The 24,817-nt window shown below is 40.6% G+C and overlaps 2 protein-coding genes across 4 annotated transcripts in view; one reads left to right on the top strand and one right to left on the bottom strand.

Annotated features, from left to right (window-relative positions):
* Positions 1-3,003: 3,003 nt before the first annotated feature.
* Positions 3,004-16,556, top strand: sppl2 (signal peptide peptidase-like 2). Of its 2 annotated transcripts, none has more exons than XR_007571935.1 (15): positions 3,004-3,129; positions 4,833-4,949; positions 5,489-5,671; positions 5,793-5,882; positions 6,119-6,258; positions 7,237-7,379; positions 9,294-9,390; positions 9,676-9,792; positions 10,156-10,237; positions 10,361-10,435; positions 10,529-10,591; positions 10,685-10,784; positions 12,247-12,324; positions 12,778-13,232; positions 13,750-13,876. XR_007571935.1 is itself a non-coding variant. In XM_050074389.1 (15 exons), the coding sequence occupies exons 1-15, from the start codon at positions 3,082-3,084 to the stop codon at positions 13,915-13,917; spliced, it is 1,662 nt and encodes a 553-aa protein (XP_049930346.1). In that variant the 5' UTR covers positions 3,004-3,081; the 3' UTR covers positions 13,918-16,556. The 2 variants fall into 2 exon arrangements, 1 of the variants encoding a protein (XP_049930346.1); XM_050074389.1 differs by having other exon boundaries at positions 12,778-12,938; positions 13,750-16,556.
* arhgef18a (rho/rac guanine nucleotide exchange factor (GEF) 18a) overlaps positions 15,681-24,817 on the bottom strand; it is a 33,650-nt gene continuing 24,513 nt past the window's right edge. For both annotated transcript variants that reach the window (XM_050074387.1, XM_050074388.1), the window contains 7 exons: positions 23,546-23,667; positions 23,397-23,453; positions 23,243-23,290; positions 22,645-23,118; positions 22,000-22,309; positions 21,459-21,563; positions 15,681-19,572 (listed from right to left, as the gene is read on the bottom strand). In XM_050074387.1, coding sequence (XP_049930344.1) covers positions 19,421-19,572; positions 21,459-21,563; positions 22,000-22,309; positions 22,645-23,118; positions 23,243-23,290; positions 23,397-23,453; positions 23,546-23,667 — 1,268 coding nt within the window. In that variant the 3' untranslated portion in view covers positions 15,681-19,420. The remainder of the gene's footprint in view (positions 19,573-21,458; positions 21,564-21,999; positions 22,310-22,644; positions 23,119-23,242; positions 23,291-23,396; positions 23,454-23,545; positions 23,668-24,817) is intronic.

The following is a 24,817-nucleotide window of genomic DNA, read 5'->3' as shown; positions in this document are numbered from 1 at the left end:
GTTAGTTTGTCCAAATACTTATGAGCCCTTAAAGTTGGGGGACTGTGTGAAGAAATGGTTGTAATTCCTACACGGTTCATACTACATTTCTGAAAAAAGCCTTAAATGAAAGCTGAGAGTCTGCACTTTAAGCAGGTATTCATTGTTTCATTTAAAACCCATTGTGGTGGTGTACAGAGCCAAAATGATGACAACTGTATCATTGTCCAAATAATTATGGACCTGACTGTATGTAATGACAGACTTCCCTTTACCCTTAACCACCTGCTGGACGTGCAGTTGCTATAGAATTAAACAGGAACCTCCAGCACTTGCACAACACAATGGCATGTTTACATCTTGTGATCATAATTTTTATAACAGACATCACAAGCAGCATCCAAGCCTTCCTCCTCGAGAAGTTGTGATGTATTTTCTATTTACACTGAGGACAAGTAAAGTGAAAAAGCAACTCTCTTCCCTTTACCCTTCTTTCTGTAAGCCTGTAACTCGGACCACTGTAAAGCATACAACATAATGTGCCCTTTTATTCTGAAGGCAGAAATCGTTCAAGTTCCGGTGTTGGTGCGTCACTTGATGCAGGTAAATATCCGGCAGACGGAAGGACATATGGAATGACATCATGCTGAGTGAATCAAGCTGCTGCAGTACGTCAATGCATAACAAGATAGAGCATGCAACAGCAAAGATTACAGAGGAACTGAAGTCATCCACACCACAACAACCCAAATAACACTGGTTGCCATGGTAAAAAAAAACCCAACAACACCCTAATATTAACATATAATGATATAGATAATGTAATTAATAACATAAATCTTTCACTTACTTTTTCTATTCATTGTTTATGGTTATTATGATGTAGCCCAGTCAGCACAGCCCCAAACACACAAAACAAACACGAAACAGAAATCAAAAACATTCACTTGAACTTTAATAACTGGATAATCCTAGAGAAAAAAGTTAATATATTTTTATCATATCACTAACACAATATTTATTACCATATGTGTCTGCTTTCCTCAAACAGGTGTACAGTCAAATAAGTGACTGTATTGCTTTTATTATCTTTGTTCAACCATTTGCCTTAATGGCATTATAAATATTAATTTAAGTAGGTCAGTAAGTTGGTTGGTAGATACTATACAGTGTAAAGAACAAGCCCTAGACTGCATCCAAAGTTGATGTTTAAAAAGGCAGAAAGCTGCAGATTAGCAGTTACACTGGAGGCTGTCCAGTAATCTATAATTACAGTGAAAATACAGGGTTAGGAATGGAAAGCGTAGCTGCAGCCGTGCCAGCCTTGCCAGCCGTTTTGACTCAAATCTGACAACAAGAGTCCAAGTCATGTGGTGACTGAAGGTTTTTAATTTAATGTGGACTCTCTGTCTGTAATGTGCAACATAAGTCTGGAGCTGTAGAGAGCTTTGACAGAATTGTTTGCATGTAGCAAAGAACAGGAAAGACCAAAATCTTAAGTGAATGGCAAGAATAAATTAATAAACAAAGATAACATAGAGAAAGATACATATACATTTTATGTATCTAGGTATAATATCTACATCACCTAATATTACCTTTAAATGTAACCCTATACAGCTACTTGTATAATTTTGTTTTAATCATTTTTGAATAATTCGATTGCAGCAATTTTTGGGTTCATACATCACAGATTTGGTACAAAATGTAACTTTTTTAAATACTGTAGCTCATTTTATACAGTGAAGTCAAGATTTAAAAAAAGGTCTCACTACAATGAAGTGGCCACTGTGGGGGCAGTCATTCATCAGATTCTTAATTGCAAATGGTCCCCAGCGAACATTTTTCCATTAAAACGACATTTTAAAAAATGACCGTGGTCATCGGTGAAAAGATGTTCAGAAATGGTTCAAAGGTGAAATTTTTTTCACTGACTATTTTTAGACATTGTTTGAACACTTGCATTTGGACCGTATTTCACTGGGATTTGCAATAGTGAGGTTTTTCATCCTCCACAGTGTGCAATTAATAACCTATCATCATTCTGGAGCTTTACTAAGTAATCACAACCACATTTCTCAGTTGAAAGTCAATATTACAAATCCTGGTGAAATGTAGTCTAAATGTAGCTGGTCAATAAATGTCTTTAAATAGTCTGTGAAAAAACTTTTACTTTGAACCTATTCTGAACGCTTTTTCACCTTCATCATTTTCTTAATGCCTCTTAAACCTGAAAATGCTCACTGTTTCATTATATTATTTCTGGGCTTGAAAAATATCCAAGCCAATTTGATTTATCATGAAGGATCCAGCTAAAAACAAGTTATTGGTGGTCACCATATTAAAAGTCCAAGATGGCCACAAAGGAGAAACTGACAAAAAATACAAAGTCTGACTTTGGAGTTTGTCACAATCTGAACGTTCCAAAAATGTATGGTAAATTTAGGGTGATTGGGACTGTTTTTGAGTTTAGAATTCCAAAATTCATTGAACACATTTAATTAAGTTTAAAAAAAAAAAAAAAAAATCAGGATTGGTTAGGGCTGGGTTAAGAGATCAAGACTAAGAGTGAGGTTTGGATACTATATTAGTGTAAACTATTATGCAAAAAACACCTGGAAAATCCATTTAGTCCACAAATATTTTTATGGTTGATTATTGTTAGGCAGACATAATAATTTTCTTTATTAGTAAAGCCTTTTAGCACTGTCCTAATCACCCCAAACCATGCTTTCCCATTAACCCAATGCTGTATGGGTTAATGGGACAATATAAAAACAGCTTAATTAAAAAAATAGAAGATATGAACACAATTTAATGATTTTAGAGTCCTTAAATACGCCTGCTTATCGTAACTCTAAACTGTCGAGTTAAACTAAAGTCAAAATGTTCGTAAGTTTAATTTATTCATTTATTTTGACTGACTTTGACTTTAACCAATCAGGCACGTGCTCATTCGCTCGTCACGTTAACAGCCAGTTAAAATCCCCCGCACGGCACAGTGGGCGTGGCTTGTTAGAACAGCTGGTGGGGGCTCGTGTGAGGGGGCTCGAGCCGAGCGGTTGGTTGGTTGATGGGGGAAACAACAACAAGCTAGGCATCATGAGGGTCCCTGAAACACTGATTTGGGCCGCTTTTCTCGTCCAGAAGGTGAGACAGACCGAGCGTGTTTCATTACATACTCTCCCCTCGTGCCTTTACGTCGCATTGCGGCACGTGGCTGATTAAAACAGATTGGGTTTTTTCTCCCAGCCGTGTTCCGGGATTATTAGCTTGGATGCTATGACTGTTAGCTTGCGGAGATGATCGTGGGCCCTGGAAACCCATGTATGACAGACTGCGTTTTAGGAGTGTTTAACAGAGATTGCATCGCTTAATGTTGGATAATGACTCCCATCATGCTGCAGTTAGAAATCAGTGGTAACGCGTCTGAAATAAGTGACTGATAAATAGTGATTATAATGTCACTGCTTTAAGTACTGAAACCAACTGTGCTTTTACCCGACGAGTTAAAGTATAACTGTGTTGCTCTTCTCTGGTCTGTATAACATTAGACATACCGGTAGATGCTTTGCTACTGAAAATAGAAAATAGGGCGTTAAAATCAGGCATTTAAAATTTTTTCGGATCCCAAGTGCTGCAGTCAATAAAAAAGGTTTCACTAGTAGCAGACCATCGGCCATTATCTTGTCACTTTATTAGGTACACCTGGCTTGTGCTGATTCAACTTTAAGGTAACTTTGGAGGCTGTAGTTTGTGATGTTGTTGAACTTTATTGCGTAATAGTGAGAGGTGTTCATAATAATATTTGGTCCACCCCATTTTTCTTAATTCTACAATTCAACTGCACCTCGTGCCAGTGTTTATACTTGCATACAGTGGTATTTTAGGGTAGGTTAACAACTTCTTCACACACATGCTAAACCAGTAAACTACACCAGATTTACAGTATGACGCTTTCACATTTCACACAGTTTTACACACCTGATATCTGTCTGGGCACTTACCTGTGATCCCCAACTTGCTGTTATATTGGCCAGTTCCTCATTTGTTAGTGTAGCCATGTTTGCCCAATTTCACAGTATTGTCCTGCTGTGTCCATGTTTGGTAATTGTCTCAGAAAGATGATGAGATCAGCATATCTTAAAGATTGTTGAGACAATATCTGGCAGCAAGTCTCCCTTCAAAAGGCAGGCTTTCAAATATGTGCTGAAGATGATAATCCACATTGTTGGTGTTGACTTCTAATAAATACCTAGGTCTGATAACTATGAGCACATGACAACACTAATTGGCAAACAGCCAATCAGACTGCACTGATCTGCAGGTAATCAACCCATGTGGCATCACATTTGTGCGGTTTCCTCTCACAACCAAAAGCTTTAGGCATGCACATCGTTGTTTAATATTAATGTCTTGGTTACACAGTACCACCAAAACCATACTTTTTTCATACTGCCAGCAGGTGGGGTCTGAGTTATGTCTGAGTGTATATACCATGTCTAATGTTCAAAAATAAATGGAGACAAAAAACTGTTCCCTTGATTTTAAAGTGTTATTAGTTTGATCATAAGCATGCTCTGTTGTTTACAAAAAGCATATCTTTTGCATGTGTGTTTGCAGGGCAGCATGCCACAGCTTTAATATTCACAGTGTTGAGCAGTGTTTAGAGTCATGCATCTTCCCCCTTTGCAATACTTCTGACTTTTACCTTTTTACAAGACTTCAGGGGAAACAGCAACAACAGTTAATGTGCGGCTGGAAATCAGGTTCAAGTCTGTGATCCACAAATCAAACACACTGACATTTCATTGACATGTAAAATAATACAGACATTGCTGTCACGTTCACAGGTGGTGGGAGAGTACGGCATGGCCCATTTCAGTGACAAGGGCAAGAGCAAAGGAAAGGATTACTGCATATTCTTCAACTCACAGTGGGCACGACTACCTCAGGACCTCAATAAGGCAGTAAGTCATGAGTGAGCGACAAGAGGTGTAAACAACGATAATCGTGACATTTTTTTTTAAAACAAAGACTTACAAAGTGCTTCACAGCCACAGAGAACAGTGGGGATCATCTACAGTGTGTATTTATATGTACCTGATCAATAAAACCTCGTACAGGATGTTGAAATCTGATATCCACACTCTTGGTGCCTGTTAGGACTCTGGCTGCTGCTTTATGAACCAGCTGCAGATGTTGGAGATCCTTATGACTGATATGAGATTATAATGAGTTACAGTAATCCACTGTGGAGGACATAGATGCATGGAGGATTACAGTTTTGTATATCATTTTACTTTTAGCAAGCCAAGTCTCAAGCGCAAGGCTCTTAAATGCAGAGATAGTTTGATGTATCCATCATCATGGACCTGACTGCATCTCTGTATAATAAATACAATAAAAAATAAATACAGTGTCATTTTTTAAAAATATGTATTAAGTGTTGAACCTTAATAGGAAGTCGGCCAGCTCTGGTTAACATCGCAAACCCTTTGTCTTGTAGTCACGTCTTCAGATCTATGACCTGACAACATCGGTCTTGTGCTCACCCTCCGACGTCCCAGAGGGAGGCTTCCCGAATCGCATCCCCATGGTGATGAGAGGCAACTGCACTTTCTATGAGAAGGTCCGGCTGGCCCAGATTAACGGCGCCAAGGGCCTGCTCATAGTCAGCAAGGACAGACTGGTAACCTTGTTTCTGACTATATCTTAAGGCTGTTGCTTTGATTCATAGTGCATCAAGTTAAAATGATTTTGGCACTTCAGAAACAGAAATATATTCTTTTTCTTTTTTTTTTAAATTACAGACGCCACCAGCAGGAAACAAGACTCAGTATGAGGAGATTGGCATTCCTGTTGCACTGCTCAGCTACTCTGATATGCTGGACATAAGCAAGGTGAGAAACCATTGAAACAGTAGACCAACAAACCTCTGGCTACCTGTGGGGTTTCACTGTATCAGTTTTTCTCTTTCTGATAGCTCAGCTCAACATAATGAACTCTAAACATTGTACAGTCTGACAGCAGAGGTGGATCTGTATATATTTACATGGGGTCATGGTGTAGTAGTACTTGTTGATGAGAATCTACAAGGGAGATGGATATTATCTTGACTCGTTTTCGACTCCTGCAGAACTTTGGTAAAGGAAGACAGGTCGCCATGTACGCACCCAACGAGCCAGCGTTGGACTACAACATGGTGATCATCTTTCTGATGGCAGTAGGAACGGTTGCCATCGGAGGTTACTGGGCCGGCAGCAGAGACAGCAAGAAGTAAGTGGACACGGTGGAGAGAACGTGACATTTAATGTGTGTTATCATCGTCATGCTAAGTTGATTTGAGTGTGAGAAACAGAAATAACTCTACATGATGTGCAGGTCATTATAGACAGTCATGTACTGAAGGATACATGAATGAAAGCTTTTAAAGTTTATTTTCAAGATAAAGGGTTGAAATCAAGGCCTTTAATCCAAAATTGGTATAAAAGTAGTTTAAGTCTAAAGGGGCTAAAATTGTAGTTGATTGTCAAAGATGATGCTGCTAGTTATGTTCCATTACGTTACAATATTACAGGACACAAAGTTTCCTTCTGTTTGTGCATACTGTGCTTTTAGTCCCAACTGCTAAATTTAAATCAAAGTTAATTTATCAAGGGGGGTCATCTCCAGGGAAGATTAGTCACAGTTTTCTTGGCAAAGAACTACAAGCGTTTAATAGCACAGCCCTTTTTTTCTTACTCATCTCAAACCAAGCAGTCTGCTTTGTTGCTTTGTGCCGCTGCGACTCCACTAAAGGGCAGCGTTGTTTATTCGAGGCCGTACGAGTGACTCATCGGCTCGAGCCAATCCTGACGGAGTTGCCAAGGTGACTGAGGGCAGTCAGATGGGGTCTCTGACGCACAGGGCCGCGGGCGAAAAAAAATAAAAAAAATTTTTGGAATATGAGTGTGTGTTTGGAACTCGGGAAGGAAGTGAGTCCCAGCCAGCCAGCCGGCCAACTGATGGTAAATATTTACTGTGGATGTTGTGATGATCATCCTGGCTGCTTTGGCAAGTCACCAACCATCAGTGAATACTGTTTAATAAAACCAGTGGAAGATAAAACCCAAGAGGCTGGCTAACTGCACTGCCCTGGACTATTCTGCTCAATAAGCTGGCTCAAGCTGAGTGTGTGAAGATACTGATCATTAGTCTGTGGAGTTATGAACGTCCCAAACAAGCCTCCACTGAATTTCTTCCCTCCTCCTGCAGACGCTACATGAAGCACAAGCGGGACGACGGTGCGGAGAAGCAGGACGAGGAGACCGTAGATGTCACACCCATCATGATCTGTGTGTTCGTGGTCATGTGCTGCAGCATGCTGGTGCTACTCTACTTTTTCTACGATCGCCTGGGTACGACACAGACAACTATACTCACACATCCAACGATGTGAACACACTACATATAACACTCAGTATGCTGACCAAAGATACTCGTTCACGATTTGTAAGAAGAAGCTCTTTGGTCACATCCACTTTTGTGTGACCGATAGATTATTAGTGGTTCCAGTCCTGGCTGCCCAGGATTTATTGCTGTGTTCAAAGCCAGTCTGTAATTTTTTCCCTCACTATTTGTGGTCTGGCAGGATTTAAGAAGGCCTTTTTTTGGGATACAGATTGTGGAGAAGATGGTAGACAATGTTTTCATTGTGTCTCAATTTAAGGTCCCCTTGCTTGCTCTTTCTGAGCTTTCAGTGTTATCTCAGAGGCTACCTCGTTAAATTTAATTGAGACAACAGTGCAGCTTCTAACACTGATAATAATATTGCACCGCTTACTAGGCTGTCATTTGTCTTTACTTCTCATTTTAAAATTTATAAATTGGTCAAATTTCTCTGTATGAGTCGTACACTGATGCTAAAATTTACTTAAAGGCCCCCTGCACCCTAAAATGTCCGACCTTGACTATACTGGCATGTATCTGTGCAAAGTTAGTCACTGGAGAGGTGTTTTTAAATTTGTCTACTGAGGGGGGTGATGTCTCTGCACTTCCCTAGAATCTTAGATGCAGATGTATGTCAGGTATGTCACTAACACAAAAGCGAATCGCTCTCTAATACGGGAAACACATATCAACATGGGGAGCAGACTTAGACATAACACCGGCAGAGAATCCTGAAACCTCCAGCGCGGAGCGGGCCTGTCAGTACAGAGAGCACTGAAAGTTTTGACAGCAAACATGGTGCAGTGTGCAGTTTTGGAAGTAAATTGGACCAGTGTGAACACACACCAACATGGTGGCAGATATTGTTATGTGTTTTACAACCACTAACAGCCACTGGCAGTTATAGCTATCAAACAACTTTCCAAGCTGATATGTCTGCTAGTCACCGATTTTGGTGCACAACATCCTTATCTGAGTCTTACTGAGGCTCACGCAAGCTGTCTGTGTGTGCGGCTTTTTCACCAGTCAATCTCGCCTGTCTCCTATAGCCAGACCTTTATCCACACGTAATTTTAGTGCTGGAGAAAGCAGAAAGCACAAGCAAAACCTACTGCAAGCAGTGGTGGTAGGCAGTGTGGAGGCGAGATCCAGAATTTTGTAGTGAAGGAGGAAGAGCAGATCCGCTTCCAGACAATTTTTAAAAGCTTTTTATGTGGTAAAACCATGTTAAACAAAATATTAATCATAGCATCGTGGGGGACTTTAAAGTAAGCTGCCAGGCAGATGCAGAATTGTGCTTTATTGTGCAATTACATTGCCTAGTTTAAAAACAGCTGAGTTAGGTGTAGGCTTCCTGAGAATTAGCGTATCATCACTGCCTGTATATGCTTATAAATACGGTTTTCAGCAGCTGAGAATCAGAAGATTTTTTGTTAAAAGCCCATCTAAGCAAATCTTGGACAACAAAGTGAGTTAATAATTCCCCCATTTAACTCAAACTCAAGATTCCTCTGAGCTACAGCAGATACTTTATCCTGTGTCCAGCTTTATAAGGCTGTAGAGGCAGTTAACAGATCTGAATGTGTGAACCTCTTCAACATAAATACTGGCCATGCGCTTAAAGAGCTTAATGGCTCAGAAAACATTACACTGGTATAGAGATTAAAAAACTTGCTGATAGTCTGCTTTGTGTTTTTTGATCACTCAGCTTATTGGATTCACCACACTGGACTCAAGACTGAACACACAGCGATGATACTGACACCACTATTCAGATATTTAAAGACTTAGTGTGTCAAAGAGGAAAACACCCCAAAAGTGTATTTGCTTAGTATAATATGCACTAATCTTCTGCATGCCACTACTGTTCCCTCTCTGTTTAGCCATTTGGGTCATTGCCATCTTCTGTGTGGCGTCTTCAGTCGGCCTCCACAGCTGCCTATGGCCGTTTGTCAGGAGACTCCCTTTCTGCAAGTGCAGGTGAGACTGTTCATGTCAATAGCTGCCCAAAAAAATCTATAGTTTCTGAAACTCCATATAGCCACTCAAGTTTACAAAGCTTTGCCTACTTGTTTACTTATTTTTTTCACTTATTATAAATCTTCAAATTATGTGATTATAGACTGAGAGAGGACCTCGAGATATTATTGTAGGCATATAGTTATTGCAAGTGAATGGTTAGCCTGAGAAAGCCCCGTACACTGTTGACAGATGTCTAAATTATGGTTATGTTTGTTGATCTGTGGATTTGTGTCATGACCATAGGGTTCCAGAGAACAACTTGCCGTACTTGCACAAACGGCCGCAGATTCGCATGTTGCTGCTGTCAGCACTCTGCATCAGCGTCAGCGTCACCTGGATGGTGTTTCGCAATGAAGACCAGTAAGTGCAAAGAGGGAAATGGGTGAAAGTCAGTCACATGTCCAGAGAAAACAAGCCAGTCACTGCATGATTTTCTTCATGACATGTTGTGTGTATCAGTCCTGTTAGCATTTACAAAAGTATTGACTGTCCTAGCAGAAATAACCTTAAAAAGAATGATTGGAACTGTTGACCAGGGTATTTAAAGTTGATTTCCCAATGTTGGTTTATGAGCACATGTAGTCCTTTTTGGGTGTTGCGTGTTGTGTGTCGGGCGACATAATGGTAGCATTTTTCCATCTGTGTGAGATAACACATTGGAGGTACTTTATATGATGATGATGGTGGTGTAGCTGACTCACAGTCTTGTTATGTATCCTCCAGGTGGGCGTGGGTGTTACAGGACGCCCTGGGGATCGCCTTCTGTCTCTACATGCTTAAAACAGTCAGACTCCCCACATTCAAGGTGGGTCAGCACTCTCATAAATATAAATAATAACAATGTGGAAGGTGTTTTTTATGTTTTAATGTGTTTGGAATAATAATTGTTAGTTGCAAACTCACTTAATGTATTTTCTCTGCTCTGCAGGCTTGCACCTTATTACTGTCGGTCCTTTTTGTCTACGATGTTTTCTTTGTATTTATTACACCCTTCTTTACCAAGGTATGTCAACTGTTTACACTCGAGGCTACACAAATGTCTACGGTCTCTATTACTGTGTGTCATGCTTACGTTACCCATGGCTTTTCCCTGCAGAGTGGGGAAAGTATAATGGTGGAGGTAGCGGCTGGTCCCTCTGATTCCTCCACGCATGAAAAGGTGAGCTGGTTATTAGACTCCACTTCCTCCCTGAAGGTGACCCTCTCAGCTCAGAGGCAAAGTAGTTGATAGTAATGTTTGTGTTTCCTCCAGCTCCCCATGGTGCTGAAAGTACCCAGGTTAAACTCCTCTCCCCTGGCTCTCTGTGACCGGCCTTTCTCTCTCCTGGGCTTTGGTGATATCTTAGTACCAGGTAATTAACCGTGTCATTCTACCACAAGGAACTCGAACCGATTAGAGCTCATGTGGCTGTTTTATGGTTTTAAGCAGGAAATGATTGAACTAACACTGACCACAGTCACTCTATTTAGACTTCCCTTGAAGCAGAAAACATCGCTGTGGTTGTCAGCTGTGTAAACACAGAACTTACTCAACACCGACTGTTTTTTTTTATGGCTGCATATTTGTAATGCTACATAATTACAATGTTTAGTTCTCATAAATTAGCTGCACAATAATGTTTTCTCTGTCATTTTTTGTGAAATATTTAATTTAATTGAGCTTTTGCTGGTGTATCAGGAACTATCTAGTGTTAAAGGAATACTTCACCCACAAAATGATTATTTGTATGTAAGTTACTCACCCCATGGTATGCTGAATTCAAGAAGAAAATGTTTTTTTCTGGCCTCTATGGTGAACAAAGAATCCAAAAACCTTGAAAATTCTCAATGAATTGGAATAAATGGGGGCCACATTTAACAAAAGCAAAACATCCATTTACCAACTCTCAAGGCTAAAACACACCGAATGCCGCATGTAAAAAAACATCTCCCTTATTATTTTCAATACACAACCCCACATCGGTGGCAGCCAGACGCACATTGACACTGCCGCAATTAAATGCATTAAATGCTGCTCCTATGGCAGCTCAACTCCTCTCTTCACTGTTAATATATATAGAGAACTCTGTAGCTGTTGCTGTCTCATGTGTGATGAAGAATGGATGAGGAGAGACCTGTTGAGGTCGAGAAATATCCTGAGCTAAACAACCCACAGTCCTGTCATAATAAAGACAATGGCCAAAACGATATTTTCTGGCAAGTCATAGCTCTGGATATCGGCTCTTCAGGTGAGAAAATCAAGTTTTATTAGGGGTGGCACTTGATGCAATGTGCTGTGGTGGCGCCAGTGTGTTTTCAGGTTCACTCAACTCGCACAGTATAATCCAAATCTCATTGATCCAGTCGTATGCTCAGTACTTCCCAAACACTTGCTTTTTCGCTAAACCTTACTATTTAAATCACCTCCACATAAACCGTCTCACACACAGGCAAGCAGTGTGCCTGGGCAGTAGAGTCCAAACGCATGTATTTGTCCAGGCGTGCTACTCATATGGAGGAAGTGTTTTAAATAGTGAAGTGTCAGCTAAGTACTGAGCATGCTGGATAAATAAAACTTGGATTAAAGTGCGTTTTTAAAGTTTGTGAGTTTGTAAAAGGATGTTTATATATAGTTTTGCTGTTGTTAAACATGGACCCCTTTTACTGCAATTCTTAAAAAATGTTGTGGATGAAGTATTCCTTCAATACCAGATAATAAAGTGCTGGGAAACACTTCGGACGCAGATGTCTGAGTATGACAGAATGTGGCTGAATACAGCAGCTTCTCTTGTTGACTGATCTGAATGCCTCTTTGATGTTTTTTTTCCCTGTCAGGTCTGCTGGTGGCATACTGTCACAGGTTTGACATTTTAACACAGTCCTCCAGGATCTACTTTATGGCCTGTACGATTGGTACGTACATGTGCAGGGGGGCTTGTGAGGGATGTAACTGCTGAAATATTGCTGCAGTGTTATGATAAGACCCATTTTGATGGGATCAACATTACAGAGGGGAGGTGGGGAATAAAGTATTCACTGTGCTCCTCTTCTTCAGACATCCATTTTAATTACAAGGATGTAGCTCCAGACGAGATTTATATTACAAGAGGAAACTGTTGCTAATTGAGGCTGTAATTATCACTTGATTATTACTGATTGCTCACAAAGGCGTTCTGAATGAGATTAAAATCACTGACCAGGGCAGGTGATGTTAATCACCCCACCACCCCGAGGGACATAAATCCAGTCTGAATGAGTCTTTAAAGTGACAACATGCATCATCTTAAGTGTTGGCTGGACATGACTGGACTTTTAATATGTTGACCTTGTGTGTGCTGCTGTCTCTGTCTCCCTGTCTCCTGTCAGCTTACGGTATCGGCCTGCTGATCACCTTCGTGGCCCTGGCCTTGATGCAGATGGGTCAGCCGGCCTTGCTCTACCTGGTGCCTTGCACTCTGCTCACCAGCCTCACTGTAGCGCTGTGGCGCAGGGAGTTGCCCCAGTTCTGGACTGGAAGTGGATTTGTGGTGAATACCAGTTTGATATGACTGCCTACTGCCGAAGAACAAAAAAAAAAAAAAAACATCAACAAAAGAAAACGCACAAAAAAAGAATCTAGAGTTAAATAACATGCAGAATAAAGTAGAATTTTAAGTTGAGTAACCCCTTAATATAATTCCATCCGTTCCAACTGCCTCTTTCTGTTTTACTGTCCACCCTTCCCTCACCTTCCTCCCATTGCTGCTCCTTGCCCTTTATTTTACTGTGGGTGTGCTCTAGTCTGCTGCTGAGGGCTCAGCTGTCTGTGAATGTCACTGCAGGTACTCCATCTGGGCTTGCTACTTTACACTCTTCCATTAAAACATCTTGATGTTACTTAAGGTTACTTTTTTTGTGGTTTTTCCCTTAAGAGTAGATGTTTGTTTTTATTTTTTTTCTGCGTACACACATCTGTGGTAGACTTACAAATACTGGAGCTAGTGATAGTGATTTAGCTTAGCTCATGTTACGTAGTTAGCATGTCCTATCTTTGTGGTTTAGTGGGTTTTTCTCTGATATGCTCCCCTTTCTTTATGCATATCTGGGACTTTTGATCTCTGCGTACAGGAATACCTCTGACAACATTAAGGCTCCTTTAATTTGGGTTTAATGGGGATGTGATGTAAAACACAAAGTTCACATAGCCTTAAATCTACCTGTGTACAGAGGGATGACTGTATATTCTTTGGTTTTGTTTGTCCTATTTACGGCTACTCTGTTTTCTGTTGTTACTACATTTAGTTTTCTGCTCCATGCAGTTCAGCCATCTTATATAGAAACTGTTTTTGTCCCCTGCAGCCTCCCATAGTGCTCGCGCCGATCAACTGTACACAAACTGCAGCGCCGCAGACAGAGGAAAACTTGACTAAACCGGAGCCACAAACCACAGAAGAAGACTCACCCCATCACCCGCCTCAAGAAACGCCCCCACCCGAGAAAGACGAAGAGGAAAATAAATCTAACTGAAAGGACGTCTAGGACGGCATTTTACATTTCACTTCATGTTTTATTTGTTGTTGAGTTTTTTTTTTCTCTACATTGTGACTCAGTCAATGGACATCTGAAGTACGGACTTTAATTTGCACTTGGTGTGAAGGGAAGATTTAAGGAGCTCAGTGCTTTCTGAACGGCTGGCTCAGCGGGGCGCCGGGATTGGACCACACGAGGTTGAGGCATTGAAACTGACAAACACACCAAGTATAAAACCTGCACAACAGCCCCGACACCTTCTTCTATCAACAGTCTGTGCCACCTAAAGGGAACGAAAAGCCAAATGTGGAAGCTGCACAAGCTGGTAAACACGAAATACTCCTGTGACACTGTGGTGAGGCTCTTATCAGCTGTAAAGGCCCAGTCACACCAACGTTCAAAACAACAACTTTACGGCAAAAATCACCTTTCAGTGGAATCACTGCTATTAGAAGATTTACTCACACATGCGAGGTAAACCTAAAGAATTTTTTCAACTTTGGTAAACCATCATTTCTTATTAGCGGTGTTGTTCCATCCACTTTTATTCAACCTGCTCTGATGGAGTATTAAATGCTCCACAAAGGAGGAATGGTTTACAGACCTTTTATGTAGAGCTGCAGCTGCTTGACAATTGAAAGAAATTAACCAGCATCTATTGTGATAATCTAATAATTGTCATTTTTAAGCCAAAGATTTGCAGGTTCCAGCTTCTCAGTTGTCTCGTACATGAAAATAAACTAAATTTATTTTGGTTTTAAATTGGTAATTGGTAATTAGCTTGGGCTCTAAGAAATTATAAAAAGGCATTTTATATTTTCTGACATTTCATAGAGAAAATTATTAATTGAGAATTGGATAATTGTCATATTAAACAGTAAATAATCATTAGCTGAACACAGTCTTGGAAGTGTGTGGCCGAAGTGCAGTTTTGGAACCCAACAGCTATCGTCTGACAACGATAAAGCCTCTGGGGGCAAGGGCCAATATTTCAGGCTGTTTCGTTGTAGCCAGTGGACTTCCTTTTCTCTGCACTAGTCATTTTAGCGAGTCTATATAAACCGATATCTGCATGTGGATGCATATTAATTTGAAAAAGTAAAGCAAAATCATTGTCGGACGATAGCCGATGGGTTCTAAGATTGCGCTGCACAGATTATTTATCTGCCCTTCAAACAAAATTGTTCAATACTACTTGGACGACAAGATGAAATCAGGACACCTCCGATACCTAACAAATTGTCCTGTTCAGTCCTTTATAGAGATTAGTTGCAATGCTACAGTGTTGGGACAGGAGGCAGTGGTACAAATATGAACTAAGGCTTATTTCTCTTTTCAGTAACTGTTGTACAATCCTGAGAACAAACTGCTGGGGGAGTTAACGGCCCAATACAGACAAATAGAAAGACAAAACAGCTCTAGCATGTTTCAGGCTGGCCAGTGTTTTGAGGTTAGCTCACCCGATACAGTAGTTTACCAACCAGCCCTGCAAGCTTCACCAAGCTCCTATGACCAAATATTTCACTTTGTCACTTTCTGGTGTGACAGGGCCTTAAAAAGGTCTCAGGAGGCTTGAAAAACATTTTTCAAAAACACACACATACACACACTACATAACAAGCCATTCTAGCTGTCTTTAACCCCTCGTTACATTATAAACTGCACCGGTGTCACAGTATAAAGTATAGCAGTGATGCCAGCAGAGTTTCACACCCTTAAAAATGTGTTACGATTGTTGACTGAGCCAAAGCTATTAGGTATTTGTTTTTTTTAACTGAAGCATTTGTTGTTTACTCATCTTACTTTTGGTATATATAGTTTTGCATGCTATAATTCCGGTTTTACCCTTAATATGAAACCAGTGTATAATCTATAGTGCAGACTCTGTATACATCATCGGTGGTGCAACAGTGAAACGTTGGCTGCCACAGTTTTGCTGCCCCTCAGTAGTTATTCATGTTGTCTTAAGAGTTGGTTTTGGCCTTATTGTGTCCATGTCGGGAGGTAAAGTAGAATGTGTCAAGTGTAAAAGTCGCTTTATGAAAAACACAAGAACTCTAAATGATGGTGTGCTGCAGTCAAATGTCAGGCTGAGGAGCGAGCGATGGGTCATGTACCAATATTCCTAGGTTAGTTTCTTCGAAGCATTTGCACAATATTTTTTTTAATTCATGGGCTGACAGAAGCTGTTGTTGGCTGATGTCTGTATATGTTTATGTATAATCATAAAGGGTTTAAAGAAACTGAAAGCAAGGTATCAATATATACAAGATTCCTCATGCTTTTATTTTGAAAGTCCATTTCTGACCTGAGGGTTTCATCATAAACACCAGAGGCCGGCAGTCACTCCACTCTGTACACCAGAAGTACATCCACAGAGTGGATGTACTTCTGATCCTCATTCATTTATGATGCCTGTTAACCAACATTCCTGTTCAAAAGTTGAGAAGATCAAAATAATTTGGTCAGAGGTGAAATGAGAGCAGCGTAGTTGTCTGGATGTGTGCCCTCGCTGATTCAACAGCAGTGTTTTCCAGGACATGAGATTATTCATTCACCAGTATAGTTTGTTGTCACCAAGTGGTTTTTAAAGCCTCTGTTGAGGAATACATATAATAAAGAAACATTGTATTTGATATTTGGTGTGTTCTGTTTTTCTTGCACATTATTACATTTGATTAAAACTGTACAGGTTTTGTGATTTCTTTGACAGACTTCTCAGCAGATTCAGACAGGATGCTGTCTGTGGATATGTTGATGCAGAACATGATTCAGACCCTTGCAGCGGGTACAGAGTCTGAATGCATCTTTTCATTGTGGCCCTCCAGCTGTGAAAAAGGTCTGCTGCTGTTCAGACTCTGCAGAGATGAACAGCAGTCTGACAAAGAGCCTCTCTGTTGCTCCAGCTCAGTCACTCAGAGTGGAGGGCTGTTGATACACTGCATCACTATCTGATCCGCTAACATGCTTTTAGTGGATGGGTACATTTGTTATTGGTAGCCCTGCTGGAATTCAACTCTGCACACTTCTACAGCTTGGAATTTACATCCTCAGTTTGGACCTGAATCTGATCTTTTGAGAGTCTGTGCACATATTTTGTATTGAAGCTATTGATTGCTGATATTTTTTGACAGCAGTATATGAGACAAATCACATATGCTAATAACATTTCTCAGGGACCAACACATGAACTTGCCAACCCTCTCAATTTTCCCTGGAGACTACCATTTTTCATTGCCGTCATGGTTTTCTCACAGGGACACAATTGGCCAGAGACATGTTTTTGGGTGGTCTGTCCGTCCATCAGTCCCATTCTCATTAACATGATATCTCTAAGAATGCTTCAGGGAATTTCTTCAAATTTGGCGCAAACGTCCACTTGGACATAATGATGAACTACTCAATTTTGGTGGTCAAAGCCCATCTCATTCTTGTGAACAGAGTACCTCAAGAACACCTCGAGGAATTTTTTTCAAATTTGGCACAAACGTCCCCTTGGACAAGGGTGAACTTATTACAATGTGGTCGTCAAAGGTCAAGGTCACTGTGACTTTGTCTGTGGAATTCTCATGAAGGCAATATCTCAAGAAAAACTTGAGGGCAGTTTCTTCAAATTTCACACAAATGTCACTTTAAAGTAACCTGGAAATCCAGATGCCCCGCCCCTAGCAAATTTGAATTTGCACTGCATGGGAATCTGGCCCTGACGAGCAGAGCTCGCTGAATCGCCAATCGGACCAATCAGATCAGTCTATCTGACAGAGGCGGGCTCTGGGCGGGCATAACATGATGACAACAGCGCTGCGCCGCAGGAGTTGAAAAGTAAACAGCCAAGATGGCAGCTGCCGAAGGACCGCATCCATTCAATTTAGCTTTGGAAGAAACGCTAAGCCAACTACACTTATCTTTTTCCTTGAGAGAGGAACAGAAGACTGCCCTAGAAGCCTTCGCTTCCAGGAAGGATGTTTTTGCGATTTTGCCGACGGGATATGGCAAAAGCATAATATATCAGTTAGCCCCACTGTTCGGCAAACAATGAGGCTTACTGCAATGAATACGTCACCTTGTTTTTTGCTCTGATTGGCTATCGTGCTATCCAATTGCGTGCAACGGCATTTGAAATGCCTCAGTTAGTGCCACCCCTTGGGTAGGAAGGGTCTATCGGTGAGGGCCAGACTCAAAATCTTTCTAGATTTGAGCCTGGATTTCCAGGCTAACTTTAAAGATGAACTGATTAGAATTTGGCGGTCAAAGGTCACTGTGACCTTGTGTCATGAACACGATATCTTAAAAGGCCTTGAGGGAATTTCCTCAAATTTGGCACAAAAGTCCATTGGGACTCAAGAATGAACCAGTTAGATTTTGGTCATGGAAGGTCAAGGTCACTGTGACCTTACAAGACATGTTTTTGGCCATAAGTCAATAATTCATACACTAATCATGACAAACTTCACTCACACAAATGTCTGGGATAAAATGACTGAATCACTTGTAGTTTAAAGTCAGCTCCACTTAAGTTTCTTTAAAAGAAAATTAGGTTTTCCTCAGCCACATCAAGTCAATCAAAAAAAAAACTGTCAAGTCAACTCTCTTTTTATTGAATGACCTATTAGGTGGGATTTGGAGGATGGAACAAAAAGAGACAGCGGTCAATTATAGTGTTAAATTATACCAGAACATTATTTAACATGGAACATCACTGAGAAATAATTCTCTTATATTATCATAAATGCTTCCAGTAATTGTCTGGCTGTAAACTAAAACAACCCTGCTGATACTGAGTCACGGACCGCCACTGTCTCCGGACAGGAAGTGCACAAAACCCCTGATAGTATTTACAGACAATAACTTTACAGCCAAAATGTAGTTCCTTCCTTGTACCCTGTTAAGTTATGATTTGATTACAAGACATACTGTACAACAGGACAAAGTTCACGGTTACCTTGATTTGTTATGAAATAAAGTTTGGCACCTCATATTTAAACAGATGTCAAAGTTGGCAAATCTACAGCTTCCTGTCACCGCACTTATCATTCATTAAATTAAAAAGAGTTAAGACACGAGTGCTAAATGGTTAAAGACAACCTACTTTCATTTAAAATAAAATGATAAAAAAAACTCAGAAAAGTCTTTGGCAGTAAAATGTTTCTCAGTGTCTTCATTTAAAATAGAATCTTTTCCAATGTGCAAATGCATTTTTTTTAAACCTCTAACACAAATGTACACATCCTTATAAAACATGTCCATGAGTGGTTACTTTTTTCATGTTCAGCTAATCTGAACGCAAACAGCTGGTTTCCAGTAATAAAATATAATAATAGCGATTGTCCTCTTCATGCTGTACACACCTGGATGTCATGAAGTCATGTCCAAAGTATTTTAACAGCTCCATCACTCTCTCCATATGTGTGAGTCCTTTAACAGCTCCATCAGTCTTTCCATGTTTAAAAGTCTTTATGATGGCAAAGGCCTTACCCAAACTCCAGTCTGTCGTTTATGATTAAAGGAATATTTCCTTCTCTTTGCCCGTCTCAAGAACTTCTTTGGGAAAAGGAGGTGGTGGGGGTGGAGTCTCGTTGCTGCTCCTCTTGTTTGTGCTGAAGGACTGAGATATTTTCACACTGTGGGCAGAGTCTGGTTGGTTTAAGGCACCTGAAGGGACAATGAAATAAAAAATATATAATTCAGCTATCTTAGGTGACACCTGACAGTTTAAGACAATTCTCTCCTCCCACCTCTGCACTGCACATATGATCTTCTTATCCAAGTAGACGTCATAGTAAACAAGCATACATATCAAAATGTCAGAGAATTACTTTAAAGAGGACTTATTATACTCATTTTTAGGTTCATGCTTGTATTCAAGGTTTATACTAGGACGTGTTAACATGCTTTGATGTTAATACGTCCTTCTGGTGTCTGTGCTGGAACACGTATTCGCCCTCTGTCTGAGACGCTCCGTTTTAGCGTCTGTCTCTTTAAGTCCCCCTCCAGAAAAAGTCCAGTCTTCCATATCTCTGCATCTCTGCACAGTTGTTGCAGTGTAATGCAGAATAGCGGCACTTTCTAGCTTGAAAAAATCACCAATAAAAGCTTCCAAACATAAACAGACATGTTCCAGCAAGAATATGATCCGCAGTCAGGGAGAAATTCACAACATCAGCAACCAAGATTACATGTTTCCCTGATGTTAGCATGTAGCTTCATGAAGAAGAGGAGACAGATGAGGTCACATAGACCTGACCTTTGACCTTTAACCACTAAAATATAATCAGTTCATTGTTAAATCGAAGTGGATATTAATGCCAAATTTGAAGAAATTCCCTTGAGGTGTACTTGAGATATCGTGTTGACAAGGATGGGACGGCCATGGCTATCACTGGTGTGGACGCATAGAAATGTTGGAAACTGAGTGTTCAAAACAAGTGGCAACCTCTGGGACTGAAAAATTAGCCAACACTGAATGGTCACTTGAGGCTGGCTCCAGAAGCCAGTCAATCTCCACAGACCCCCATGTTAAATTGCCCAACTTTACAGCAGAAATCAACATGTTTACAGCCTGGTAGAAAACATGGTTGTGGTCTCTATCGTTTATTTCTCCCTTCATGGCAACTGCACAGGGGGTGAATTTTTATATAACTCACCCATTTATATTTTGTTAAGGTTTAACGTTATGCATAATTAAGGGCGGGCCACTTTGAGTGACAGGGAGGGACTGCTGATCATGTCCTCGGTTTCTCAGTCAGACAGGAATATATCTCTTCAATTTTTTCCTGTTTTTCCCCATCATCATAAAACTAGCTTGCACTCACAAACGTCTTCATATTTGGTAGGTTGCAGATTCTCCACCTTGGGGAGCTGCTCAGTCACTAACCAGTTCTACACCTGCCAACCTGCACCACATACAGGAAGGGAAAGGAATAGCAGCAGAAGTTTACAGTTGCAGATGTAGACATGTTGGAAGTTGCTGCAACTGCAATTTTGAGGTTTTCATACTTGTATCAGCTCTTGGCTGAAATATTAGAATTACTCACAACAGAACATGATTGTGTCATACTAACCTCTCTATATATCTCTATGACCAAGACTTTAATTGATTCAGTATTTTCACTTGACTATCATACAAGCTGTCTGTAAGAATAGTTACCTTATTTATTCTACCAATAAAGCAGAGATTAGAAATCAGTTCAAAAACACCCATGTTTACGGTTCAATCACTCAACAGTAAAACAGACCTTTGTCAACCTACATTGCTTTTATAGTTTAGTTTCTTTTCCTTTCGCTTTGGGAGAGTGGTTTAAACATTTTTTTTAAATTTCAATTTATTTTTTTAAGCCTTGCATCCCTCTTGTTTTCTCTGATAAAGAAAACTGCAATCCTTTATGGCCAACTTACAATTCTACAGGGGGTGGTGGGTGTTTGTTTCTCAAAAATACTTTTAAATAGACTATCAGTTCAAATCACATGTGAATATCCCAAATGGGAGACAAATGTCTAAGTGACTGAGTGAGAGGCCATTTCTGTTTGATTGTCGGTACCTGATTGGTAGATCCTTTGAGGACTGTTGTTCCTCTTGGCTCTCAGACTGCCTCCTTCTTTCCCGGTCATTCTGATGGGCAGCACCTGGCTTACGTCTAAACCAGCTGGATGTAGAAAGACAGGACTGGGGTCAGTGTTGTAACTATGAAAGCTGACGCACTAACCACTAACTAATCTTTAAGACATTTAAATCTGATGGCTGATTTAGCTTATTATCACTGTTGTGCAAAAACTAGGCCCACTGCTGATGAATAGTGTTTTCTAAAAGTTTCAGTTGCTGCTAAATGTTTCAAACCAACATATAATAAATAATGTGACAGTTTTGTTCATTAAGGAAAAGAAGAACATCTGCTCACTTACTCCTTGCCACAAAAGTATTATCAAGACATTTTGATCCTGTTTGAATCTTCATCAGGTCAAAATGTTCACATGCTTTATAACAATCATTTTAAAACTCATTATTGAAAAAGAAAATGTACAACCATCTAAAAATCAAGTCAACCTTTGTACTTAAACATGTTAGCAGGCCTGTATCCTGACCTGCACTGTGCGTCCTCTGGTGGGACCCCTTTGTCTTGAAGCCTTTCTCCTTTCCTTTGGGCTGAGCAGCCAGCTTGGTGGGGATCTGCTGCTGCACGGGAGCAGGCTTGTACTCCTGGTTGGTGGTGCTGATCAGGTGGACGGGCAGCTCGGGCTTGACCGGCATGGGGCAGATGCTCTCCCTGCGTGGTGGAACCTTTGGAGGAATTTCGCTGGCGTTGGTGGGCAATATTTGGGTCTTTGGAGTTAAGGTTCCACCTCCATTCACTATGCTCCCCCTGAACGACTGGTAACTGGAGAGACTCCAGGACTGGGGAGGAAGAGTACACATAAATTCAAACTCTGCTATTTCAGAGCCTAATTACCTGATCTCCCTTTTGTGAACTTTAACTACTGACTCTAGTGCTTCTTTTGGGGATTATCTAATTTACTACAACATTCTAATACTTTATGTAATTTTTCTTAAAATATTTAATCACATTTAAAATATGTTTTAAATGTACTTAAGTCAATGCCATTGTTGAGTTCATCTATTGTCACACAGACCTGTTGTTGCCTCCCTAGATTATACTTTGTGATGAACAGATAAATACACAATAATGTTAATAAATATTCAATCAATAAGATTCTCGTCCTCTTCCTCACTTGTGAAGGATCATCATAGTGTCCTGGGATGTACTTCTTTATTTTCTCCTGCAGCTGCTCTAGACGCTTCATCTCCTGATTCAGACGTTCCTTGTCCTTGTCCACTGATTTTGTGGACTCCCTCAGCCTCTCCAGGTCCTGCTGATAGTCCTCCTTCAACTTCTCCAGCTCAGCCCTCTCTTCATTGAGCTTCTCCTCCCACTGTCGGCAGTCCTCCTCCCTCTGTTGCAGCTGAGCCTCCAGCGCCTCGATCTGCATCCTCTGTCGCTCCCTCTCCTTCTCCCAGCGCTGCTGCTCCTCTTGATGCTGCGCCTGCAGCTTGTGCAAGTTGGCGAGTTCCTCCTTCTGCTTCTTCAAGTTGCGCTGCTTCTCCTGCTCCAGCAGCAAGCTGCTGTAATGACGAGCGCGCTGCTTGCTCTTTGTCTGGAAAGCGTGCTGTAGCTCAATCTGGCTGTCCTGCTGGGTGATGATTGCCTGCACGTTGAAGGATTGAACACAGGAAAACACTCAATTTATGGCATTCAATTATCTCTACGAATGTAGCCAAAGACCAAAAATTCAAAGATTTTTTTGCAAGAAACAATTTACAATGTCTTACTTCTAGGCTGTACAGCCTCTGTCCCAGCAGTATCACTCTATCATACACCTACAGAGAAAAATAAAGCACACAGAAAGACTTGCAGTGACAGATACATATTTCTGTACAAGTGACTACAGATAGTAATTAACAGAATGAGTATTAAAAGGGTTACCTCTGCCTCAGGTACATTACTGGAGGCTAAATTGCCGTCTGGCATATTGTCATCAGCCTGGAAGCAAAATAGCACAAGTAATGTAAATACTTAAAGTTTTATCACAAAATGGAAATAGGAATTGGATCCTTTACATCTGTCTCACTCACATAGTGTTCCAGGGCCTCACAGCTGTGACTCTTGTGGAACTGAGAGTCAGTATTGTCGAAGCTGTGAGTGATGTACACCAGATTGCCCTCGCTGCCGCCTGGCCTGTCAGCTACGTCTCCATCTAAAAGAATGAAATCAACAAAGTCAATAGCCTTCATGTATTCAATATGAGTAGAGTCACCTATTTTCTGCAGGTGATATTATTTATTGTACAGGTACAAACAGCAGCAGCAGCTTCTTTTGCAGCTCAGAAAGATTTAAAAGGAGTTTTGGTGTTTGTTGTGGGGAAACCAAAGGCAATGGCTGTTTAAAACAAATAATAAAACACTGTATTATATACCAAAAGTTACTCATATGCAAACATTCCTGATGTATGATGCAAGAGTTTCAAAGAAAGTTTTGTCAAATTCCCAGACAACCTCTACCACATACATGCATGTCAAAATTTCCTGACGTAGATCCTGTAAGCTGCACATTGAAGAGAACCTTCTGTATTTTTCCTGGACCCTATTTTCCCATGTTTTGTGTCTAAGTGACTAACAATTTTTAAAATTGGTCCAGTATTGAGGCAGACCGCTCCAGCCACAGCAGCGAAACAAGCCGCAGTGTAATCCCTATGGGAAATTATTCACCGTCAATTTAAATCCATTGAAGTGCTTCTTTTTGCCACTGATAGGCTTAGAACGTTATTGCAAGTGTCCGATAACGTTATGGAAAAGACCCTTTAGAGAAATGAAATGTTTCCAAGAAATTAAATGTTCCTCTGTACCTTTCCTTGGTCTGTTTGTTATTGTGACTCAGGAGAAGTCTCTCTAAAATCTTGAGAGAAATGACTTGTTTGAGGAAAAACAACGCTGGTAATGTTAGTGAGAGTTGGAGAGAGGAGTGCCAGGAAAAGTTTGTTGTGGTGAAGTACAGAAAGCTTCATGTTAACCTCAAAACGTACTGATGTAATGGTTGAATATTTAGCTGGTTTTGACAATGTGGAGAAGAGAATATCGGAACAAGACTTCTCCTCAATCAAACGTTGGTTACACACAATAACAAACAGACTAGATCAGTGAAAGGTAAAGAAAAAACGTTTCATTTCTCCGATCCTTTCTATAATGTTACCAGACACTACTAAAAACAATCTTAGCTTGTCAGTGGCGAAAACAAGCAATTTTAATGGACGGAAATTGATGCTGCACAGCTGCCAGTAGGGATTATATTGCAGCCTGTTGTGCTGCTGTGGCTGCAGGGGTCTCGCTCAGAACTGGGCTAGTTTCAAA

This window comes from Epinephelus moara, chromosome 21 (genome assembly GCF_006386435.1).
Source record: "Epinephelus moara isolate mb chromosome 21, YSFRI_EMoa_1.0, whole genome shotgun sequence".
Classification (NCBI taxonomy): Eukaryota; Metazoa; Chordata; class Actinopteri; order Perciformes; family Serranidae; genus Epinephelus; species Epinephelus moara.
Note: the sequence above shows the minus strand (reverse complement) of the source record. Positions and strands in the feature narration are given on the sequence as shown.

Excerpts from the sequence above, each read along its gene's own strand:
- sppl2 (XM_050074389.1), top strand. The coding sequence starts at position 3,082 with ATGAGGGTCCCTGAAACACTGATTTGGGCCGCTTTTCTCGTCCAGAAG. Across the intron at positions 7,380-9,293 it reads CTTTTTCTACGATCGCCTGG|CCATTTGGGTCATTGCCATC; the intron begins GTACGACACAGA and ends CTCTCTGTTTAG. Across the intron at positions 10,785-12,246 it reads TGGTGATATCTTAGTACCAG|GTCTGCTGGTGGCATACTGT; the intron begins GTAATTAACCGT and ends TTTCCCTGTCAG.